General features: G+C 46.8%; 1 protein-coding gene across 4 annotated transcripts; it reads left to right on the forward strand.

Annotated features, from left to right (window-relative positions):
• The first annotated feature begins 438 nt into the window (after positions 1-438).
• On the forward strand, positions 439-20,188 carry GTPBP1 (GTP binding protein 1). Of its 4 annotated transcripts, none has more exons than XM_080393791.1 (14): positions 528-668; positions 1,992-2,155; positions 6,210-6,321; positions 8,818-8,998; positions 10,059-10,407; positions 10,838-10,961; positions 12,886-13,000; positions 13,455-13,599; positions 13,730-13,912; positions 14,717-14,852; positions 15,432-15,610; positions 16,127-16,324; positions 17,453-17,494; positions 17,934-20,188. In XM_080393791.1, exons 3-14 carry the CDS (start codon positions 6,216-6,218, stop codon positions 18,024-18,026), a joined length of 1,851 nt encoding a protein of 616 aa, XP_080249917.1. In that variant the 5' UTR covers positions 528-668; positions 1,992-2,155; positions 6,210-6,215; the 3' UTR covers positions 18,027-20,188. The 4 variants fall into 4 exon arrangements, with proteins under 4 accessions (XP_080249914.1, XP_080249915.1, XP_080249917.1 ...); XM_080393790.1 differs by having other exon boundaries at positions 539-668; positions 1,696-2,155; XM_080393788.1 differs by lacking the exon at positions 1,992-2,155 and having other exon boundaries at positions 439-668.
• Positions 20,189-20,758: the final 570 nt, after the last annotated feature.

Raw genomic sequence — 20,758 nt, forward strand, 5'->3', positions numbered from 1 at the left:
CCCATTCCATTGGCTTACACGACTGTCCGTGAAAAATTTCCTCTTTCTCATTGGCTAACCCGAGAGAATACCCACCCACCAGGGCGGGCCCTGCCCACCTGCCGCCGCGGCTTGGGCCCACACAGTCGCTGAAGTCTTCTTATTCGATTGGCCTTTAGAGATGTTTGTCATAAGGACCAGCTCTTCTATTGGATAGAAAGCACTGGGCGGGCCGAGCTGGCTCTGTTGTGTACGTATATATAGAAAGTAAGTCGAGCTGGCAGTGGTTCTCCCATTGGCTTCGCGCTCTTCTCGGGGGCGTGGCCGTCCCTCATGAATAACAGCTACTCCGCTCGCTGTCGCCATGGCTACAGGCTAATCGCTCCGTTCCTCCGCCAGTGGTTGGCTGGCACCGCCTTGGCGGGCTGGGGGCGGGGCCGCCGCACCCCCCGGGGCGGAGGGGCGGGCGCGGGGAGGGGCGGGCAGGGGCAGGGAAGATGGCGGCGGCGGAACGGAGCCGATCCCCGATGGGGGGCTCCCCGGTGCCGGCCTGCATGTTCGCCCCGGAGCCCGGCTCCCCGGGCGGGGGCCCTCGTGTAGCGGCGGCTGCTTGTCCCCTCCGCGCTGCCTTCGACGCCGAGGACGGCGAGGCGCTCAACGGCGAGCCCGAGATCGACCTCACCAGTAAGGTAGGCCCAGCGGGGGGGCGGGCGGCGGCCAGCGCCGTCACCCTACCGGGCCCCGCGCCGCCCTCTCCCTGGCGGCCGCTTTGCCCGTGGGGCTGCTACCGGGCCCGGCCCGACAGCCGGGACCAGCCCCGCTCCTGGCCGCCGACCTCGCTTCAGGAGAGCGAGGAGCTGGGGGGCCCGCCGGCGTGGGGGGGTCCCCCGGGGGCTTCCTCGCGGGCTGGGCTGGGGTCCTGGGCGCTCTCCGGTGGCCCCGCCATCGCTGGGCCGGGCGGCAGAGCCCGCCGTGCCGTGGGGGGCAGCCGGGAGGGGAGCAGTAAGGTCGAGCTACGAGGAGCTGACAGCGGGCTGTGCCCTGGCCGGGGGCGGCGGCGCTGGCCGGCCTGCCCGCCCGGCTCCTTCCCCTCGGCGGCCCGGGAAGCGCCGGCGGCGGGTGTTGCATCTTCTCAGCAAGCGCCGGGTTTGAAGCTGACAGTTGCTTTAACGTCTCGCTCACGTTTTTCCTCTGTGCTCGTTCTCTGTAGTTACCTGCTGCCAGTTGCACTAGTTCCTGGGGCTTTGTTCACATTCTTAAAAGCAGGTCAGAGCTCATAACTTGAGCACGAGGGCTCAGTGACAAGGGTGCTTCGCTCTTGGAAACCGGGTCAAATCAACACCAAAAGGTTTGTTCGCCTTGTGCAGTTTCTTTCTAGGATCTAAGTGGCAAAACTTCGTGGTGGTATTATTTCTGTCGGAATCCATTCTGACTTCCATCTTGCAGGAAGGTACATTGTAGTAATATGTGCATGCCAGAGCCCGCCACAGACTACATTAGCTGCCTTTCCATGCTGTCTTCTACTTTTTCCCAGTTGGCTGATCTCTTTAACTTTATACCTTTTGCTGCCAAGGGTTTGATGTATTGAGATGCCATCTCCCACTCTAAAGTCTCCTGAAAACTTGGTTCGGTCCACTTGTAATTGTATGATGTAGAAGTCAGCATAGCTGGTGTTTCCTCCTGCTTTTCTGCCATCCCTCCTCTTCGTGCTTCCAGCTGGAGTTGTTCCAAAGTCCTGGATTTTCTTGCCCTCTGTGGAGAAATGAAGAGAGAGGAATTGTGGTGTGTGGATGTGGAAACATTTGTTTTTGAGGGGGTGACTGGATATTTTACAGTGTGGTACTGTATTAAAACAAATGTTATGAAGATGTCTTACAAGATGATAAAGAACAGAAATCAAACCTGCACTATCTATTGAGCCACCTGTTCGTGCCTTAATGAGCTGGACAAGATTTTGGTACAGGATGCCAATATTGATCTGTGCTTTGTCTTGGACGTGGCTGATGTGGAAGAGGGCCCAGGATGATGCCAAGGGCTGTGTCACTGATACTTGACAGCGAGGAACCTGACCAAAACTCTGACGAAGAGAGAGAAATGCTTTTCTCCCACAACCTCCGTTTGTGTAGTCAACCTGTCTTCCATTCCTAGAAATCTGCAGGCACTACAGAGGTGATAGGTAAGCCTTTTTTAATGTTTATTACAAGTTATTTTCCCATATAGCAGTGTACACCTGCTATCTTTTCCCTAGACCTTTCATTTGTCTCTGTCTTGGATGAGAACTAAGACTATGAGCTCTGCCCCGTCTCTCCAAATTACTGTCCCACTGTGCACTCAAAACAGCAATTGCATATGGTGAGAATGCAGTAGCTAATTGCCCCTGCCTTCCCTGATACCTCCATCTTTTCTGTCTTCCCAGCTGAATTGCTGCCGTCCAATTCCTGCTTCAGGTGATGATTTCCAGTGCAGTCAGTTTGTTTGCTAGTTGCTGCTTCTGTCCTGGTCTGACCCAGCCCCTTGCTGTGTTACATACTTTTCTCCCAGTCCTCCCCCAGTGTGTTCATTGTAAGGTGTGCTCTTTTTAGAGAGGACCACTTTGGGATTCAGTTGTCAAGTGCACCTGTCTGCTGGTCAAGCAAACAGTTCTATTCATCAGCACAAACTCATTTATCGTGTTGATCTTAATGGGTGTTTGTTTTCCTTTCAGTACTAACACACTGCAGTAGTAATCATCTTTCAGGTCAAAACCATATCACACAAGGCTATTAGTGAAGTTGATACTTATATTAGATCTACATTGGCAACAGAACATTAATAGCACTTGAACTATGTATGTCCACAGGACACTGAAAGCTAAATAAGATGTTACAGAAGAGGTCTTGCCCCCAACTTCCCAATGGCTGGTAGTGGCCTTCCAGCCATCCAAAATATCAGGCTATGTTATTCCAATAAAGAGCAGCACTACATACCATGTAGTATTTGGTTTGCCCTTAATCTTTATAGTTTGCTGCCTCAGGGATATGGGATGCTTCTTTTATGAGGACTGTCTGTAGCAGTGCTGATATAACCTGAGCTCAATCTCACCGGTGTCTTGAAACTGCTGTTAATTAATACTATGGCCTCTTGCTTGCTGTTGGGCAGGGCAGAATGGCACTTGTCCCCCTGGAGTAAACTCAGACAGCTGTAGCTATTACCCACCTCTGGTGTATGTTAAGCCCAAAACTGAGGAAAGGTGGGAAGAGCCACCTCTCCCCAGAGACTGGGAAAGGACTTCAGAGATGGCATCTCAAACTTATGAGATATATTTCCTTCTGCTGTCATGAGTATAAAACAATAACTGGTTGTTACTTTTTTGCCCTATAGGAAATCTGAGGTTGCTAGACCCACATGGCTCCTACTGTTAACTGCTCAATGCCTGGCAAAGTGGAAGGAACAAAAGTGAAAATTTTTGACTTTGTGAAAAATTCTGAAAAACAGGAATACCTAGTTCAAGCATGGAGGGGATTGCTCAAAGGTGAAAAGCCAAAAAAAAAAAAAAAAAGGCAGAGAGGCCAAGACGGAGGGCCTCTTTTTGACCGAGGAGATGGCAAAGAACAGGCTTCCTCTGTCCAGGAAGCTAGCTAAAGAGATCTTCAAAACAGCAAGTAAAGTCTTACAGTGACCTAGGAAACTGCAGAACTGGCTGGGGGCTGCAGGCTGCAGAAGCAGCCGCTAGAAATACTGAATGGCATTGGAAGGTGTGATCCATGAAAGCTGCTATTTGTTCTACACATCCTTCTCTTGATGTCTCACTTTATCAATATCAACTGTAAGCTTCATCAGCCCCAGGGCAGGCTTTGGAGGCGGTCTACCACTGGAACACCCTTCAGCAGCACCTTTGCATGGCAGTGAAAGCAGCAGTGTTTTGAGCTGATGTGTGTAGGTACTATGCTGTTTGAGCCCCCAGATCTCCTGCCTGGTACCATGAAGAAAGGCTACTGCAAGCTGCTCGGCTGAAATGTCCCCTGGTACTTTAGACAACACCCTGCCTACTCACACTGCTGAAACATTTGAACTCAGAAAAATAAAGCTGGTGATGAGACTTGAAGAAACTGAAGTTAGTGTGCCTCTACACTGGTGGCCCCTGTTGTTTTATTGATCTTTATGCGTATGACAGCCTATTTAATAGATCTTCCCGAGTCCCTGACCTGTGCTGGTGCACTAGCCTAAACTGTGAGCCTGTCTGCTGTGTTTCCAGGAAATCCTGAAAGTGCTTGCTGGCCAAAACAAGCCCTACACATCAACGCACAGCCTTCCATTCCTGTCCTGATCAAGCCTCTGAACAGTTGCTGATCTCCTCCTCAATACATTTACATCCAGTTGTCTCCTTTAAGAAGAAAACAAAACCACAAGAAAAACTAATAAAGGCAAAACTCAGTCCTCTGTAGCATGACATAGAAAGGTTACGTGGCCTTCCACATCAGTGTGCTTTGCTACCCTTTGCAGACCATGCCAAGCACTTAAAAGGCTTAGGTAGGGCATGTGTCTAAAAGAGGCAGGTGAAGATGATTGTCTCTTGTAGCTCTCCGGCCCTTGCAGATACCTACATGCTTTGTGTGACCCTTAACTTTTGAGGAAAATGTTGCTTTGGCTGCCTTAAACCTTCTAACCAGCACTTGCTGTCTGTGCTTCAGTTTTCCAGATGCATGCATCGCTATAGTTTTGAAAGCTGCTTAAGCATTATTTATAGGGTTTTGCTCTCCCTTACACTCCAGAATTCTAATAAAGGTCTTCATCAACCATTTAGTAGTAGCAGGCGGTAAAGGTAGTTCCTCCTTGAATACGTATTATGTTAGCTGTGCTAGCAAGTCAGGCTGTGTTAGTAGGGAATGTTGGGCGGGTTTGAAGATTTAGTCATTGTGAGCTGCTGTAAGCCATATGTGTTAGGCAAATCTAGCACAGATTTCAGACTAGCTGTAGCGCATAGTGAAGGGAAGTACATCTTTCTGGGCATGATTTTGGAATGTGTATGTTAGGACAGCTAGTGGAAGTATGGATTTCACTGAGTGTTGTAGAGGGGCACAGGTGTGCCTACCCATAGGGCTATCAGTAGGTGGTAGCCTTTACAACTCCTACTAAAAGTGCCTTTTTAACAGAAACGTATATCTTGGTTGCAGCAACTATTAAGCTATGGTACCAGGTTGCTCAGCCACCAACAGATTTGTTACCATGGAGGCAGCCAAAGAGCAGGTAGCCCATCAGTCCTGAATGGGTGATAAGGTTTCCTTGTTCTGCCACTGTCCTGCCACCATTGTAGCCACTCTGTGTGAGTGTCCTCAGCTGTATTGTATGAGCAACACAGGTTTTTGCCAGAAATGGTGCTACACCATTCTGTTCTAAGAAGAATCCTTCCTTCCAAGAGCACTGTCTCGTTGTCCTCATTTGTTGCTTTGTTTCTGTCCACTTTTTCTTTCTTTTGATGTCTCTGTAGGGAAGGGCAAAGGAAGTTGTGTTTGTTGCAATAACTGCAGTTAAAACTTGTTGGCAACGCAGCAGCGGGCTTGCAAAACTGCAGCTCTCCACTGGTGAAATGTCCAAATATGCTCGTACAAACTGCTTTGTATTTCTGCCTCTAAGCACTGTAATGTAAAGTACCTGAAGTTTTGTTAGGAGTTTAAAAATAAAGCTTATTCATGTTCTTTCCTTCCCCTCTGCCCCCTCAGAAAACAAAAGGGAACATTGAGTATGTGAAAGACTTATGAGATGCTCTAGGTGTGCTCTGTGGTGAGGTCTGGCTGTCCCGTCATGCTTTGGGGGAGCAGCAGCACTCTGTGCAGCACAGACTGTGGAGTACCCAGCTAAGAAATTACTTTGGAGAAGATACCTCTTCCCCTTTCAGTTATCCTTGCATGGCAACATGTATTACACAGGAGTAGAAGCGGGATGTTCACTTAAATGTGTCTTTTAAACTTTGGTTACTTCAAAATGAGGTGCTTGGTTATTCATATTTGCTTTGAAGTGTACCTTGCAACATAAATGAACTCTGAGCAAATAACCTTGTGTAGTGTCACAAGGAAGCAGCTGTCAGCAAAGCTGGTTTTAAAAAAACAACAACAAACCCAAACCACCAGAAAGCAGTCCTTGAAAAAGAGCCCTTCTTTCTCAATAAAGCACACAGATTGATTGTCCTTATAACTGAAGCTGGTTTTGAAATTGCTTGACATCTGCAAATGGATATTTAATCTTTTTTCCAGCTAGTGATGGTGAGTCCAACTTCAGAGCAGTATGACAGTTTGCTCCGGCAGATGTCAGAGAGAATTGATGAGGGATGTGGGGAGACCATCTATGTCATTGGTCAAGGATCAGGTGAGTATAGATTCCTCAGGAAAAAACCAAAAACCATTAAAATGATTAGAAAAACCTAGTTCATCTAACTGGACTGCTGCTGAAGGTAGTGCTTACTTCTCCAGAATAACTTGGAAACCTCCACAAAGTATAGCAGAACATGTAGGACAAATTCTTTTATTTTATTCCTGCCAGCAGCTGTCTTATGTAACATATTTTTTGTATAAAATCATCCAAGTTCCTTTTTGGAAGTAAGGCATAAGTTGTCTAGGCACACCAGGAAATGATGAAGGATATGAAATTATAGTAACAGTTTTAGTACAGACGTCCTCGATGTCTGAGGGAGGTCTTTTTCTGTCTGGTTTCATTAAATTCTCCATTGTAAGTAACAGTATTTGTACTGTACAGGAATGTATTTGAGATACTTCAGATAGCCGAAATACCTGCTGCTGACTTTCTTTGTTAGTGTGCATTTGTACTATGGAGAGAAAGGTTTTCCTTTCCTCAGCATGAGGCCTTTATTTTTATGTTAACTTGGGTATGACTGCAGTCATTCGCCTTTGCAGATTTTAGCAGCTAGCATCGATTACCTCTTTTTCACAATTTGAATATATGCATCTGATGCTGGTACAGTAATATTGAACATGGCCTTGCTTTGAAATTTCAGTTTCTTTTCTGAATGCAAAAAAATTGTCTATGTCTATCATAAAGCTGAAGGCATGTTTCAAATATATTAGATATCTGCTGGATATCAAGTTGTTACAATCAAACATTCTACTAGTTACTATGTTTAAGGAAGAATACAAAACCCTAGTCATCACTGCCAAGGTTGGCTGAGATAATGTAGGGAGGGAGCTGCTTTACCTCAGAACAGTGTGCTTTTGGGGCTTTCCTGGTGTCTTGCAAAGCAGCCAACATAGAAGAAAGGCCAGGATTAGATGGCCAGTGGTCGTGCAGCCAGTATCGCAGAGATAATGCTCTTGCCTCCCAGTGAGCTTCCCACATGTAGTCCAATTTCTTGGTATTTGGGATAACCACATCTGCAGCAGAGAACTAACAAGCTGGGCTAGTAACTGCTTTGTCTTCTAGGATACCCTGTGAGGGTGTTAACTGGTGGTTGTTGCAGTGATGTACTTGGATATAGGCATTTCTTTCTTACAAGTATGAGCTAAGACTTCTGACTTTGTTTTGGATTGCTGCATAGTCAAGGAAGATGGGGATCTTTTCTGTGAATTGGAACCAGAAAAAAAATCTTTATAATGCTGTCCCAGTTGCTCCTTCTCATTCACTTCGAGTGTCTATGATTTTGATCATCATGGATACCCAACTCAGATGACTGAGAAGCTAGTGAAGACTGCCAGGAAGCTCACTGCTTCATCAGTAGTGATCCTTCTCTTTCTCACTTGGCCTTTACACCTCTCCTGTCCCCTACTTCTCATTCCCCTTCTGTGACCCAAGACCCCAGCTGTGGTGCTTTTTGCTTTCCCCACCATCTCAACAGCTTCTCAGCCAGCTTATGAGTTGGGCTGGAAACCATCCAGCAAATCTACTTGTTGTAGAGATGTGCAGTAGTTAAAATGCTGCTTAGTTCATGCAAACTGCAGTTACTGCCTTCCAGCTGATGAGTCAGCTGTGCATATGCATGCACACACAGCAATAGCTTTGGACATCCAGGTGCGAGTGGCTCTGTACCTTGGTTTGTTGGGGTTTTTTTTTTAATCCACAGAGGAGATTCTGTCCTGAAGTCTGTGCAGCTTCTCAGCACCTGGGTTAGGAGAGAAGCTGAGAGCTGTGGTGGCCTTGGAACTGCGTAGATAGTTGCCACTGGCTTGCTCTGACTGTCAGCTCTTTGCTTGGGTGAGCTGTTCAGAGGCAGCGTGCCTTCTTGCTGTTTTCAGGCCTCGTGCTGTCAGCATTTCTTTCAAAGTGCCAGGACGAAGGCAGTGAGACATGCCAAAACCACTGTTTTAACTGGAGTATGGAGGGGCTAAAGAAATTGCTGTGCAGGCCAGACTTGCAGAAATTGTGTACCTAGGATGTGGTTTTATAAAATAAGCTGATTGTTTAAATTGGTCCCATGTTTACTGGTTAATTGTGGTGATACTTCAGTCAGAGCTTTCCTTTTGTTAATGCTTTTCCCTTTATTGCAATGCAAGAGGAGATGTTTTATCTGACTGAAGGAAATCGCACGAAAAGTACTTTCAGCATGTGAAATAAGGGAATTAGACAGTCTTTTTTGCCAATCCATAAGTATTTGCTTGTAGAAATTGTGAAGTAAACTCCTCTAGATTAAAGACGGTGCTTTTCTAGTGTCTTTTAAGTCCTCTATGGGCTAAAGGCTTAAAGACTGTCCCTTTTTATTTTGGGCAAAGGGTGCTTATTCTGTTTACATGGCTGACGTCTCCAGTCTGCATAAAGTTCTGATCAGTGTGAAAATCCCAGGCAGAGTGCTGCTGCTGCTGACCATTGCAAGGTGGTGCTCACTGACTGTCCTTTGTCTCTTCAACATCATGCTAGATGGAACTGAATACGGTCTGAGTGAAGCAGACATGGAAGCATCCTATGCCACGTTGAAGAGCATGGCAGAGCAGATAGAGGCAGATGTGATCCTCCTGCGGGAGCACCAGGAGGCAGGGGGCAAGGTGCGCGACTACCTTGTTCGGAAACGTGTGGGTGACAACGACTTCCTGGAGGTCAGGTGAGGAGCCAGGTGGAGACAAAGTTAGTCAGCAGCCCAGCTGCATTTTTACCGTGTGAGCAGTCCATGATGCTGAGCCAGCAACGCTGATTCGAATCTGGGTGTTGTAGCTACCCAACAAAGGGAATTGAGCTTGACCACTCCTTGCTAATGAAATGGCCTTTTTGTTGTTGTTGCTGTCTCTTTTGTGTTTGTGGACATTTGCCTGTGTTTAGCTAAGAACTGTGAAGCTTTCTGGGTGACAGCTTCACAGTTTGGGGATCTTTTGTGTGCTGAATCCCAGTAGGGAGTCACATATGTGCATGTGTGTCTGTGTGTGTGCATATATGCACACTGCTGGGACACAGTAATTTTGATGAAGGGTTCAGTTCTATTCCAAGACTGTGGTGATCCAAGTCACCTTTTAATGCACATGAAATAGCTTGTGTAGCATGACTTGAGAGTCTGTCCAGACCTGGATAGAATGGATTTCCAACATTTCCCAACAACTATAATAGCCATCTTTATCAGAGGCAAGGAAGGAGATTGCTGCCTGGGAGGGTTTTCCCCTAAAATGTTTTATTGTTGTTTGAGCTTTTACTTTTCTGGGAACAGCAATTTCAATTTCTGTGCTCTCCCTAGGACCTGGTGCTATTGCGACATGAAGAGTATAGAAAAGCAGAGGTATTCTAGACCAAGTTGGGATTTAGTCTTTCTTTTAAACTGCCACAGTGTATATGTTGGATTGCAGAGACTAGCAGTTGGAAGAGAGAGATTCTGTATGGCATCAAGCAATGTCACGTTCAGCTGACTGTGTTCTGGACACCACTGACATGTTTCCGCAGTCTTCCACATCCCAGTTCCCAGAGTGTGAGATCTCTGCTGTTAACTAACGACTGTGACAGAATCTCTGCTCTGCTTGTGAAGGTCTAACATTTTTTAATCTCTGTTTGAATGTTAGGGAGAAAAAGCTAGTTATTTGCAGGAGCAATGGTGTTTGGCATTTGGGTTTTTTTTTGATCACTTGTTTGTTTCTTCAGTTACCATATTTTACCAGGTTCCTTTTACCTTTCCCCTCCAGGGTAGCAGTGGTTGGCAATGTGGACGCAGGAAAGAGCACGTTGCTGGGTGTCTTGACACATGGTGAACTAGACAATGGCCGAGGCTTTGCTCGGCAAAAGCTCTTCCGCCATAAACATGAGATTGAGTCAGGTCGCACCAGCAGCGTGGGCAATGACATTCTGGGCTTCGACAGTGAGGGCAACGTGGTGAACAAGCCTGACAGCCATGGTGGCAGCTTGGAATGGACAAAGATCTGTGAGAAATCCACCAAGGTCATTACTTTCATTGACCTGGCAGGTCATGAAAAGTACTTGAAAACCACCGTCTTTGGCATGACTGGCCATTTACCTGACTTCTGCATGCTTATGGTAGGTAGCAAGAAAGACGTACTGTACGGGGCTGTTCACAGCTTTAACAGCCTCAACTTCTTTCGTATTGCAAAGTCCCTGTGGGGTGGTGGAGGGAAGCAGCATCTCCCAGGGGTGGAGAGCAGAAGTCACTGTATCTCACCAGGACTCTTGAGGCAAGTGCCCTGGGACTGACACTCCCAGACAGGCCTAAGGTGTATGATTTTTGAAAACTGAAAGATTTCTAAATTCCAGAAAACCTGGTTAAACCAAGGAGAAATGAGTCCTTAGTTAGTGTCCAACAGCATTTGAAGTGCACTGGGTCTGCTCATACAGTCCCAGTGACATATCTACAATCTAATCACAGCCTACTGCATGTCTGACACAAGACCTTCTCTGTAGCCCAGCAGGAGGAACATTTACATCCCTGTATCTTGTATCCCTGATGTAGGTTGGCAGTAATGCTGGGATTGTTGGAATGACCAAGGAGCACTTGGGCCTGGCGCTTGCACTTAACGTTCCTGTCTTTGTTGTGGTGACCAAGATCGACATGTGCCCTGCCAACATCCTACAAGGTGAGTCCGACCAGCTCTCTCCAGGGCTGTTTCTTACCTCTGTATGTCCTCTGCTTGAGTTGAGGAATTACTGCTGGAGAAAAGTGGCTTGATCTGCTTTTGACTGCATCTTAAACATCTTCCAGAAACCTCTTTTTTCCCTTGCCTGTTTTGTAGACAGTTCACTCATAGTCACCATTTCAAAATTACCTGAATTGGAGGACTCACCTGGGTAACCAGTAAAGTGTTTGCTACAGGGTTTTGCTTAGCTGAGCTCCAAGGGGAGAAGCATACAGTTGGGTTTGTGCCTTTGGTTTCTTTCTGGGTATTTAAACCTGGAGGGAAAGCCTGGAAGTTCTCTTGAAAGCTGCTTTCCTCCTCGCCCACGGTTTGAGTGTGATCTTAAGCTTCAATCAAACTTATTGTCCAGCAGCTGTTAGGTGAAAGGGCAGCTGCTTTTTACATCCTGCTCACCTGGGCACTTCTCAAGATACACTGGTATAACTACAGCAGCTCCGTCCTGTGTCTGAACAACCAGTGCATAATAAACCATGGTTCAAAGCAGCTGCTTGTGGGCTATGGTAGCAGGACTGGACTAGACACAGGCGGGGATGGCAGTGAGCAGCAGGGGCTAGCAACATTTTTGCTCAGCAGCAGTTAAAGCAGCACCTCTAACCCCAGCAGTGTCCCTTTAACCTACGCTTGACGTTTTTTCAGGCTGTGATCAACTCTCACCTTTAACATTCTCTTGATGTGTTTCTCACACCTTCAGGAACATGCTGTGGTTAATGAGAGCAATGTTTTTTTCGATAATCAGTCCTAAGAATCAGGAAAGTGAATGCTCCCGGTACTGTCCGTGGTTAGTTCATTATGTTTCAGGTAAACAGACGCATATGATCAGAAGATTATCTAAATGTGTCTGTAATAGATGTTTGGCAGATAAACTAAGGCCTGACTAAGATAATAACTGGGAAGGAAGGAGAGGCTTTGGCTCTGGGTGAGGAGAGAAGAGCTGCTTGTGGGAGAAGCCACTCCCATGTCCTCTTCTGTTTGTATTAAATAGACACAAGCTTTGACTCGTGTGTCTTTGAAGAGCAGATGGCATGATTAGATGTTTGTGTTTCTTTATCCAAAAACATTACTTTGCCCATAGGCAACAATTTGTTCACAAAAAACATCTAATTGGATGACAATCATAGCATATAAATGATTTGCTCTTTTAAGCCCGTATTGGCCTTTTTTTTTTTTTTTTTCTCACTGTAAGGCACTTTGCAGGAGGCTGATGCTAGTACATCAGGTAATGCCCCTGCTAGTTGATAGATATCAGGCTTAGAAAATAAATTGAAGAGAGGCAAAAGATTAAAGCTGGGAGCCATGAGATTCGTCCCAAAATATTTATTTCTGGATCTGGTCCACCTACACTGTCCTAGACTGTGATGGTGACCTTTACCTCTTACATGCTTCTCTAACATTCTAGGGCAGGTTGATTGCCAGGGAATGTCTGTTGAGGTTTGTTTGGTCAAAATTGATTTCTAATTCACATGTTCTCAAATATTTCAGTTCCTGAGTGCTGCTGGTTTTCTTTGAATTCAACATGAAAAATCCTTTATAGGAAGAGGAAATACCTTGTAACTCCTTAAAGCTACTTAATGGACAGCTATAAAATGTCTACTTCACAGCATTGCACTTGCAGATGCAAACACTTATGTCTGTTCGTGTATGATGTCGCTTGGCAGCAGGCTAGCTGGCATGAAATGGAAGATGGAATGGCTCCAAAGTCCTACCTGGGCTGCAGCAAACTCATAGTCTCATTCACGCACCTTTAGCCATCTTCTCCTGTCTATTTGTGACAAGAACACCAGTCTCCCTTCAGGGAGAGACCCCACAAAAGCGATTTGTAAAGACGGGAGATGCTGCCCTAACAATATTCATTTCACCCTTTAAGAAACCCTGAAGCTGTTACAGCGACTGCTGAAGTCCCCAGGGTGCAGGAAGATTCCCGTGCTGGTTCAGAGCAAGGATGATGTCATTGTAACAGCCTCCAACTTCAGCTCAGAGAGGTAACGGGAGTAGAGGAGAGTCATTTCTCTTTCGATCCTATTTGGAGACTGGGTGAGAAGATTCAGAAGGAGAGTCCATTGTCTAGATATGTGAAGGTTGCATTTGCCATGTGGTGTGTTGATTCCATAAGAATGTGTTGATTCTGAGCTTGACCTGCTTGTGTTGCCCTCTCTGAGACAGAAATGAGAGGCTGCTTCTGGGCAGTCTGCAGAAGATGGCAGGGTGTTCGGCTTCCTTCCATCCTGGAACCTTACACCTTTTCCTGAATGTCATTAGAAGGCAGAGGCAGTGTTGCAGGTTTTCAAACATGGGGTGTTGTTCATCTGACAGCTTGCCAGGCTCTCCCTTCCTAGCAGTATTGAATTCAGTCCCAAAATTTTGGATGTCTCCCTACATGTAGAATCCCAGGCAGGGAGGTGAACTAACTCCATTTTCATCCATTTTCCTTTACAGAATGTGCCCGATTTTCCAGATTTCAAATGTCACTGGGGAGAACCTAGATTTGCTGAAGATGTTTCTTAATCTCTTGTCTCCACGGACCAGTTACAGGGAAGAAGAGCCAGCAGAATTCCAGATAGATGATACTTATTCTGTCCCAGTAAGTGGTCTATTATTTGGCAGAATTTTCTGTTCCTCCTTTTAGTTTGAAGAAGGTATCTTCCCTACCGAGGGGAGTTCTAGAGCTCTTCTGCTAGCATGGTCTTACTGTTTTTTCTTTTTTGGCATAGGGTGTAGGAACAGTTGTGTCTGGGACAACACTGAGGGGCCTAATCAAGCTCAATGACACCCTGCTGCTGGGGCCAGATCCCCTTGGCAACTTCCTCCCTATTGCTGTCAAGTCCATCCACCGCAAGAGAATGCCCGTCAAAGAAGTGCGGGGAGGCCAGACTGCCTCTTTTGCTTTGAAAAAGGTGAGATAATCTGCTCCAGGCCCACAGAACAGAAACCACCCTCCTAATTTTAGAGTGCTCTTGGAGTTCAGCTGCAGTGAGACTGCTTTTGCAAAGCCCAGCTACCTCATTTTGCAGTGGAATAAAATCCCATAGAACCTCTGTGGGTCCTATACCCTGGTTATTCCACCTGACAGCTGCCAGTGATAGCGGTGGGACCCAAGGTAATGAGGAGTGTTGCAGACATAACAAAATGGAAGCATTGGTCTCCTTTTGTGCTGGAACTGCATTAGTATCCTGGGCAGTATATGCATGCTGTTCCTCTCAGCTTGTAGGACCAGCAGCATGATTTGGGATTTAAAAATTACCAAAGCTGATGTGATTCCTCCCACAAAAGCTTTCTGTCAATAGAAGCTGCACTGATTTTAAGGGGATATAGTTTAAGCTATACCAAAATTCATGTGGTCAGGTTTATCACATTGTGTTAACAGACATCGTGATTTTGGAGAGATCATCTGCTTGGATAATGTGCAACTAGGATGTATGTTTTGATTTAAAGGATGAGTGAGTTAAAACTTCTCTGTTGGTGTCCAGCATTCCCACCACTTTAACTAAAGCTTCCTTAGAAACTTCAGCTGAAGCTGGGATTTTGAAACCTTTGCATAACATTGTTACATACTGCTAAACAGCTTCTGCTTTGCCTTTTGGTGAGCATAAGTTAGTATCTCTGAAATCCCTTAGGATCCTTCTGGATGCAGTCAGCCAGAGAAGCAAATTTATTCCCTGGAGAATCACGCTAAGGTTTTTTGTGTCGCTGCTTTTTAGATCAAGCGTTCTTCCATCCGGAAAGGCATGGTAATGGTGTCACCCCGCCTGAATCCACAAGCATCGTGGGAGTTTGAAGCAGAGATTCTGGTGCTTCATCACCCCACCACCATCAGCCCACGATATCAGGCCATGGGTATGTGTCTCAGCATTGCCTCGTCTTTATTTCCCGGTGGTAACAGTTTGTATCAGCTCTAGCCTGAGATAATTTTGCTCCCTTGTGGCTCTGTCAAACTGAATATAAGCTATAGTTCCTGGTTTTACCTTTCCCAGCAATGTGTTAGAGAGAGGGGAAGGAGCTGACGGAGGGAATAGGGAGGCTGTAGGTAAAAAGATGTGTGACTCCAAGTGTACTTGTAGCCTGCCTGAGCCAGAGCTCTGTGGTGCAAAGATTCTTCAGCTTCAAATGCTGATGTAAAGATGTGTTTTGGGTCCTGCCCTCTAGCCCAGCTGCTTGTTGTGTAGGATTCTGTTGGGGGTGCTTCAGGGAAGTTTCCATTTGAAGGTAGCTGTTCTAGTTTGATTGTGTTTTCTTTTTGAGGATTGAACAAAAGGAGCTGTGTGACCCACATAGTCTTTGGTACACAGTAGATTTTTACATTGCTGACTCAGTGCTGTTAGCTGTAGGGTAGCAAGAGATGCCTTACATGTCTCTCTGAAGCTTATTCCGCTGATGGTACTGGCTGTTGAAATCCTTTTACATTTGTATTTGCAGTGCATTGTGGCAGCATCCGTCAGACGGCCACGATTCTCAGCATGGACAAGGACTGCCTGCGGACGGGGGACAAAGCCACAGTGCACTTTCGCTTCATCAAAACCCCAGAATATTTGCATATAGACCAGCGGCTGGTCTTCCGTGAAGGCCGCACCAAAGCTGTGGGTACCATCACTAAGGTAAAGGCTGAAGGCTTGACTTTTTTTTGCCCATTAGCTACTTTCGGCACTGAGAAGCCAGCAGGAGAATCCAGATAGCTGTGGAAAATTGAGAGAAGAGACCGTCCTTCGATCACAAATGTCAGCCCTGACGTGGGTTGTGGATGACCAGTGTGCTTTGTTGTGTGGTGGGTCTTCAGCTGGTGTGAATGAGAGAATGTGAAGGTGGGGGATGAGCCAGCTGCCTCCTGGTTCTTCAGGCTCAGTCTCTTTCTGACAGCTTGTAGCTGGTCTCTTTGAGTCATGTTGTGGAAGGTTGAGTGTCACCTCAGCCGAGTGACCCTTTCCACCCTGTAAGGGTTCTTGAGGGCAGCTCAGAGGCCTAGGTTTCTTTGAACAGCTGTTGCTGCATTCTTCTCGTGATGGCTATTGGTATCAAATCTCTTGAGGCTTTTTGTTAAAAAGCAGCATTGAACCTTGCCAGATTGGCCTAGCTATTTTAGTGCTCATTTTGGCCTCTCCCTTTGTAATCTGCAGTTACTTCAGACCACCAATAACTCACCAATGAACTCCAAGCCACAGCAGATCAAGATGCAGTCAACCAAGAAGGGAGCTGTTACGAAACGAGAGGATGGTGTTCCTCCAGCTGGGACGGCAGGTGGAGGCCCGACAGCTGGGGACGAGGTCCCCTCAACAGCTGCAGCACCACTGACACCTACTGCCCTGCAACCATTGGTAAGTGAGGAAAATATGTCTGTCCTAGCTGTTTGCATCTTGGTTTCATCTGTTGGAGGAAGGGCACTCTAAAGCACAAGCATTATCCCCTCATACCCTTGAACTCACCTTGGGCCTCAATGTGTGACAGAAACAAATAGAAGCATCAGTAGTGTCACAGCAGAAACCAGAATTCTCTGATGCTCATGGCTGACCTTTCAGCAGCTAGCAGCTTAGGGTTCTGGGACAATTCAGGTTGGACCTCAGGAAGTGTCTAGTCTAACCTCCTGCTCTAAGTGGCATTAACTGTGAGGTCAGACCAGGTTGCTCAGGGTTTTATCCAGTCATGTCTTGAAAACCTCCAAGGTGGAAGACTGCACAACCTCCCTCAGCAACCCATTTCACTGCTTGACTGTGCTTATAGTGAAGAAGTCTCTACATATACCCAGAAGCTGAACTACTGAAGCATCTAACAACCAGTCACAGAATGGGTTTCTACTGTCTGAATCAGAAGTAGAACATCCCTGCTCTAGGGAAATGACAACCTAAGTAGTAGTATTAGGCACAGGTCGTCTGCCTTGTCAAGGAGGGAGGATGGAGATGTCCGAGGAGAAAGAAAGGCTTATCTCTTTCTAGAGAAATTTATCCAGGTGGTTTTGTTGGTTAGGACTTCTCAGCTCAGCTTGTCCAAGAAAGGTACCTAGCTTTTCTGGGTCTGAAAGGAATGGAAACTCAATTCTAACTGCAGGCTTTGGGAGCTATTTCTCAGCTTTATTACTGATAGAAGAAAGGTCTTCTCCTTTTAGTGTACTTAGCTAGTAAGTGAAAGGTTCAGGAAGTGATTCTGTCAAGAGACCTGGTCAGTGTTCCCCCCTCTTAGTTCTAGCTATCTTGGTTGCCACTGGTCAAGTCTTGTCCTCTTGAGCCAGGCTGGCTGCTGAAAGAGGGCCCTCTGGCAGGGGTCCTCTGCCTTTGCATGTGCCTGTGGCTTCTTAATGATCCCCCATCTCCTCCTTGTCTTGTTGTAGCATCACTGTGGTTGCAGGTAGTGCTCCCAGCTTGCACTTTGTTTTGTCCCTCCCCCTGAGAGTTTGTGTTGCTTTTGTTCTTGCTTACCTCTGCCTCTCTCTCCTTGCTGTCTCCCCTCAGCCTGCACTGGATGAAGAGCCCCACATCCGTGAGGGCAATAAGGTATTTGGCTGCTTTAAAGGAGAACGGTGGTGGGCTTGCTGGCTTGAGGCTGGGAACAGTTAGGTTAGCAAGAGAGCCCTGGTAGGGGGGTTGGGGGCCTTTCCTTCCATTCTGCACAAAGCCAAGGGAGCCTGAGGCCTTGGTTTCTCAGATGCTGAGCCCCATGGCACTTGCTGACTCTCGTGGGAGTGAAATGTTCAGAAAATTGGGAAATCAGGTCCTTTCCAGCTTGAAGGGCTGAACTTCATGGTATATCTGACTCCTCCTTCCTTCATGGTGTGTCTGTCTGCCTTCTCTCCTCCCTGCAGTGGTAGGAGGTTGCTCAGTCACAACTGCTGTCCTGCTGTCTGGGTGTGTATGTAATCCATCCGAACTCCTGCTGTGTTGATACTCTGATTCAGAGGTCACTGCACACTAAAGTGTCTCTTCTTGTTTTCAGTCAAAAGTCGGAGGAGGAGGCCGGCGACGTGGGGGTCAGCGCCATAAAGTGAAGTCTCAGGGAGCCTGTGTGACTCCTGCCAGTGGCTGCTGAATTTCTTACTCCTCCTCCCTCTGAGGAATTCCTCCCCTTCCCTTCATTTCTTATCCAAAAGATCCAGAGCAGCTTAAACCAAAACCCATCCCAGCTGATTGGCTGCAGAAGAATCGTCTCTCCTCGCTGAAGGAAGCGATGAAGAGCATAATTTATAAGCTAATGAAGGTGATAAGACACACAGAACTGAGTAACTGACACCTTCCTCCTCCCCCCATCGACACATTTTTGTACATCATGGGCTTAGTTTTTATTCTTAGTTTTTATTATATTTTGTGTGCATGAAGATGAGAGTCTGGATAGAACTGCAAAGAGCCAGTTAGCTGCCTCCCTCCTCGCTCACCCCTTTCTGTCCGCAGGACTTGCTGCTCTCCTCCTGTTTGCTGTCTCAGATCCAGGGATTAGCAAATGCCTGAAATTTCAGACTTGCAAAGGTTAAAACGTTGTTAGGATGGCTCCATAGGGCATTGTTTCCTCACCACTGCAGCCCTGTGCCAAATATGTTTCTGGATTCCCTCCATCTTAAACTGTTCCTGAGTGGGTTTCATTTAGTGACTGAGGTTTGATAGAGATAGTAAGAAATTTCATTAGTTGGAAATCTAAGAAAGAAACAAATAGGAAAGCAGTTCTTGATGTTGAGGAATCCTATACTGAATATCCTTCTCAAATACGTTGATAGCACTTAAGATTTTAATTAGAGACAGAATGAAATGGGCAGTCATTTGCCCATCCTGTTCCACTTCCCATCATGCTGCTTTTTCTATTGTTTGTTCAGTGCGCAGTGGAGCAAATCTAACCTGCCTCTGAAGGCTGCAGCAGCTCAATTGACAGTATTAAGAATATAGTGCAGGAGCACTTGGTCCATCCCTTGAGCCAGGGAAAGCCTCACCTCGATGGACAGAGATCACAGGTGGTAATATACTTCTGAAACAGAGACACCAGGGAAACGTGACCTCCACTTGGTTTTGTTTACTCCAAGGTTTCCCAAATCTTTTCTGGAACTCACTGGCCAAACTTTGCCATGGCAGAGGCAAGATTTGTCTTCTTCCCTCTTGGATGAAGAGGCCAAGGATGAATTAGTACTAAAATTATAGAAGTACTTTCAGGTTTGGAAGTATGTGGTAATTTTTCTGACTTGCATTTAATTTTTTTTAAGATTGTGGGTTTTTTTATGACAAATTCTGGCTTCTCCAGGAAGGCCCTGCAAGGACGGTGTGTAAATTAACTGTATTGTTACCATGCTTTTTAACTCTGCTTTGTGCAAGTGATCAACTCCGTGCTGATTTTGATGTCTCCTTCTAACACTGCCTCTTGGCTCTCATGAGGACAGGAGTGATCCTCTGCCAGCTTGTGGTGAGCTGTGGGAGCATTTTGAGGGAGGAGGTGGTATCCTCAGCAAATCGTCGCTCTCCCCAGCAGGTGTGGTCGGCCTCGGTTTCTTTGAGGGCTTCCTCCTCCAATGAAGGACTTTAATTAGAGGGAGACTGTAAAGTTTCTGTCCCTCCTTAGCGGGTTGTTCCTGTTTCTCACTCTGTGGCACCTGTGTGCAGTTCATTTCAGTTCACCTTGTGATTCAAGGTAGGCTTTCAAGCGGACAGAGCGACAGCAGGCTTAGTGGGGAGAGCGCATCTCCCGATGCCAGCACCAGCACTCCAAGAGCATTAAGTGGCATGGGAGAGGGGAGAAATGTGGTTTGGGGGGCGAGGGTACTTTGCCTTAGAGACTGCAGTGGCCTGAGTGTGGGTGGAAGGGGGAGGTCAGACAGTCCTTTCCAAGCTATGTGCCTAAATACCAGCACTCTTCTGGTGAGGGAGGAATTATAGGCGGCTACAACACTAATAGCACCCACATTGTGAGGGGGTGTGAAGTGTGGCTAAGCAGGGCACAAGGGCCTGGTTGGTTTGTCTTCTGGCCCTGTAGCAGCATCGGACTGCATCTGATTTCACTGCCCTCTATTTGAGGGGAGCAGCGAGCTCCGGGCAGTATTCTCTTTCTCCATTCCTTGTGCTCCAAGTGAAGGAGACTGCTGAGACTGGAAGAAGGTTTACTTCAGTTTGTGCAAAGGAGGTGGTGTGATCTCTCTTTTGTGACCAGCATTCAAAGATCACTCAGGCTGGTGTGATCTATAAAATAAATTTTAAAGAAGTTTGTTCCAAGTTAAAGTATGTCTTGTTGCTTTTTGTCCCTCTGGAAAAATCAATGCTTGCCGCTTTAATGCCAGAAGCCAGACCAAGTGGGTTTGCCTGGCACCAGGCTCCTTTGCTGGCTATGAGGCTGCATTCATCGTGATGGCAGGGGAGGGCATGCCGTGCTGTAGGAGAGCTGCCGCTGAGCCTCTGCGTAGCCCCTGACAGCTTTTACTCTAAGATTTAGTGCTTCTCAGTGACAGAGTAGTGAAATGAGAACACTTGCATGGTGTGAGCTATGCTGTTAGGTGTGTACATGTGTGTCTAAGAGCTGCTATGGCAAATCATTTGGGGCCAGCTCCACGGGAGGATGCAGGTTTAGCGCAGCACTTCCACTGCCTGCGTACGTTTGTGCTCCCTGGGCCCTCACCATGACTTGCACCTTACCCATTTTTGTAAACACAGAGGGACTCTCCAGGGCTTGGAATGGGCCTTTTCTTGCCTCCTCCTAATCTCAGACATTCACAAAGGCTCTTCCTGCCCTGCACAGCCCTCTCACAGGTAAGTGTTGGGCTGGTAGCTGGAGCCAGGTCCAGGGCCAGCAGA

Source organism: Falco punctatus (genome assembly GCF_963210335.1).
Source record: "Falco punctatus genome assembly, chromosome: 6".
NCBI lineage: Eukaryota > Metazoa > Chordata > Aves > Falconiformes > Falconidae > Falco > Falco punctatus.

Bases quoted from the DNA above. Each gene is read 5' to 3' on its own strand.
- GTPBP1 (XM_080393788.1), top strand. From the start codon at position 477: ATGGCGGCGGCGGAACGGAGCCGATCCCCGATGGGGGGCTCCCCGGTG. The intron at 10,408-10,837 runs GTAGGTAGCAAG...TCCCTGATGTAG, and splicing joins CTGACTTCTGCATGCTTATG to GTTGGCAGTAATGCTGGGAT. The intron at 14,853-15,431 runs GTATGTGTCTCA...TTGTATTTGCAG, and splicing joins CCCACGATATCAGGCCATGG to TGCATTGTGGCAGCATCCGT.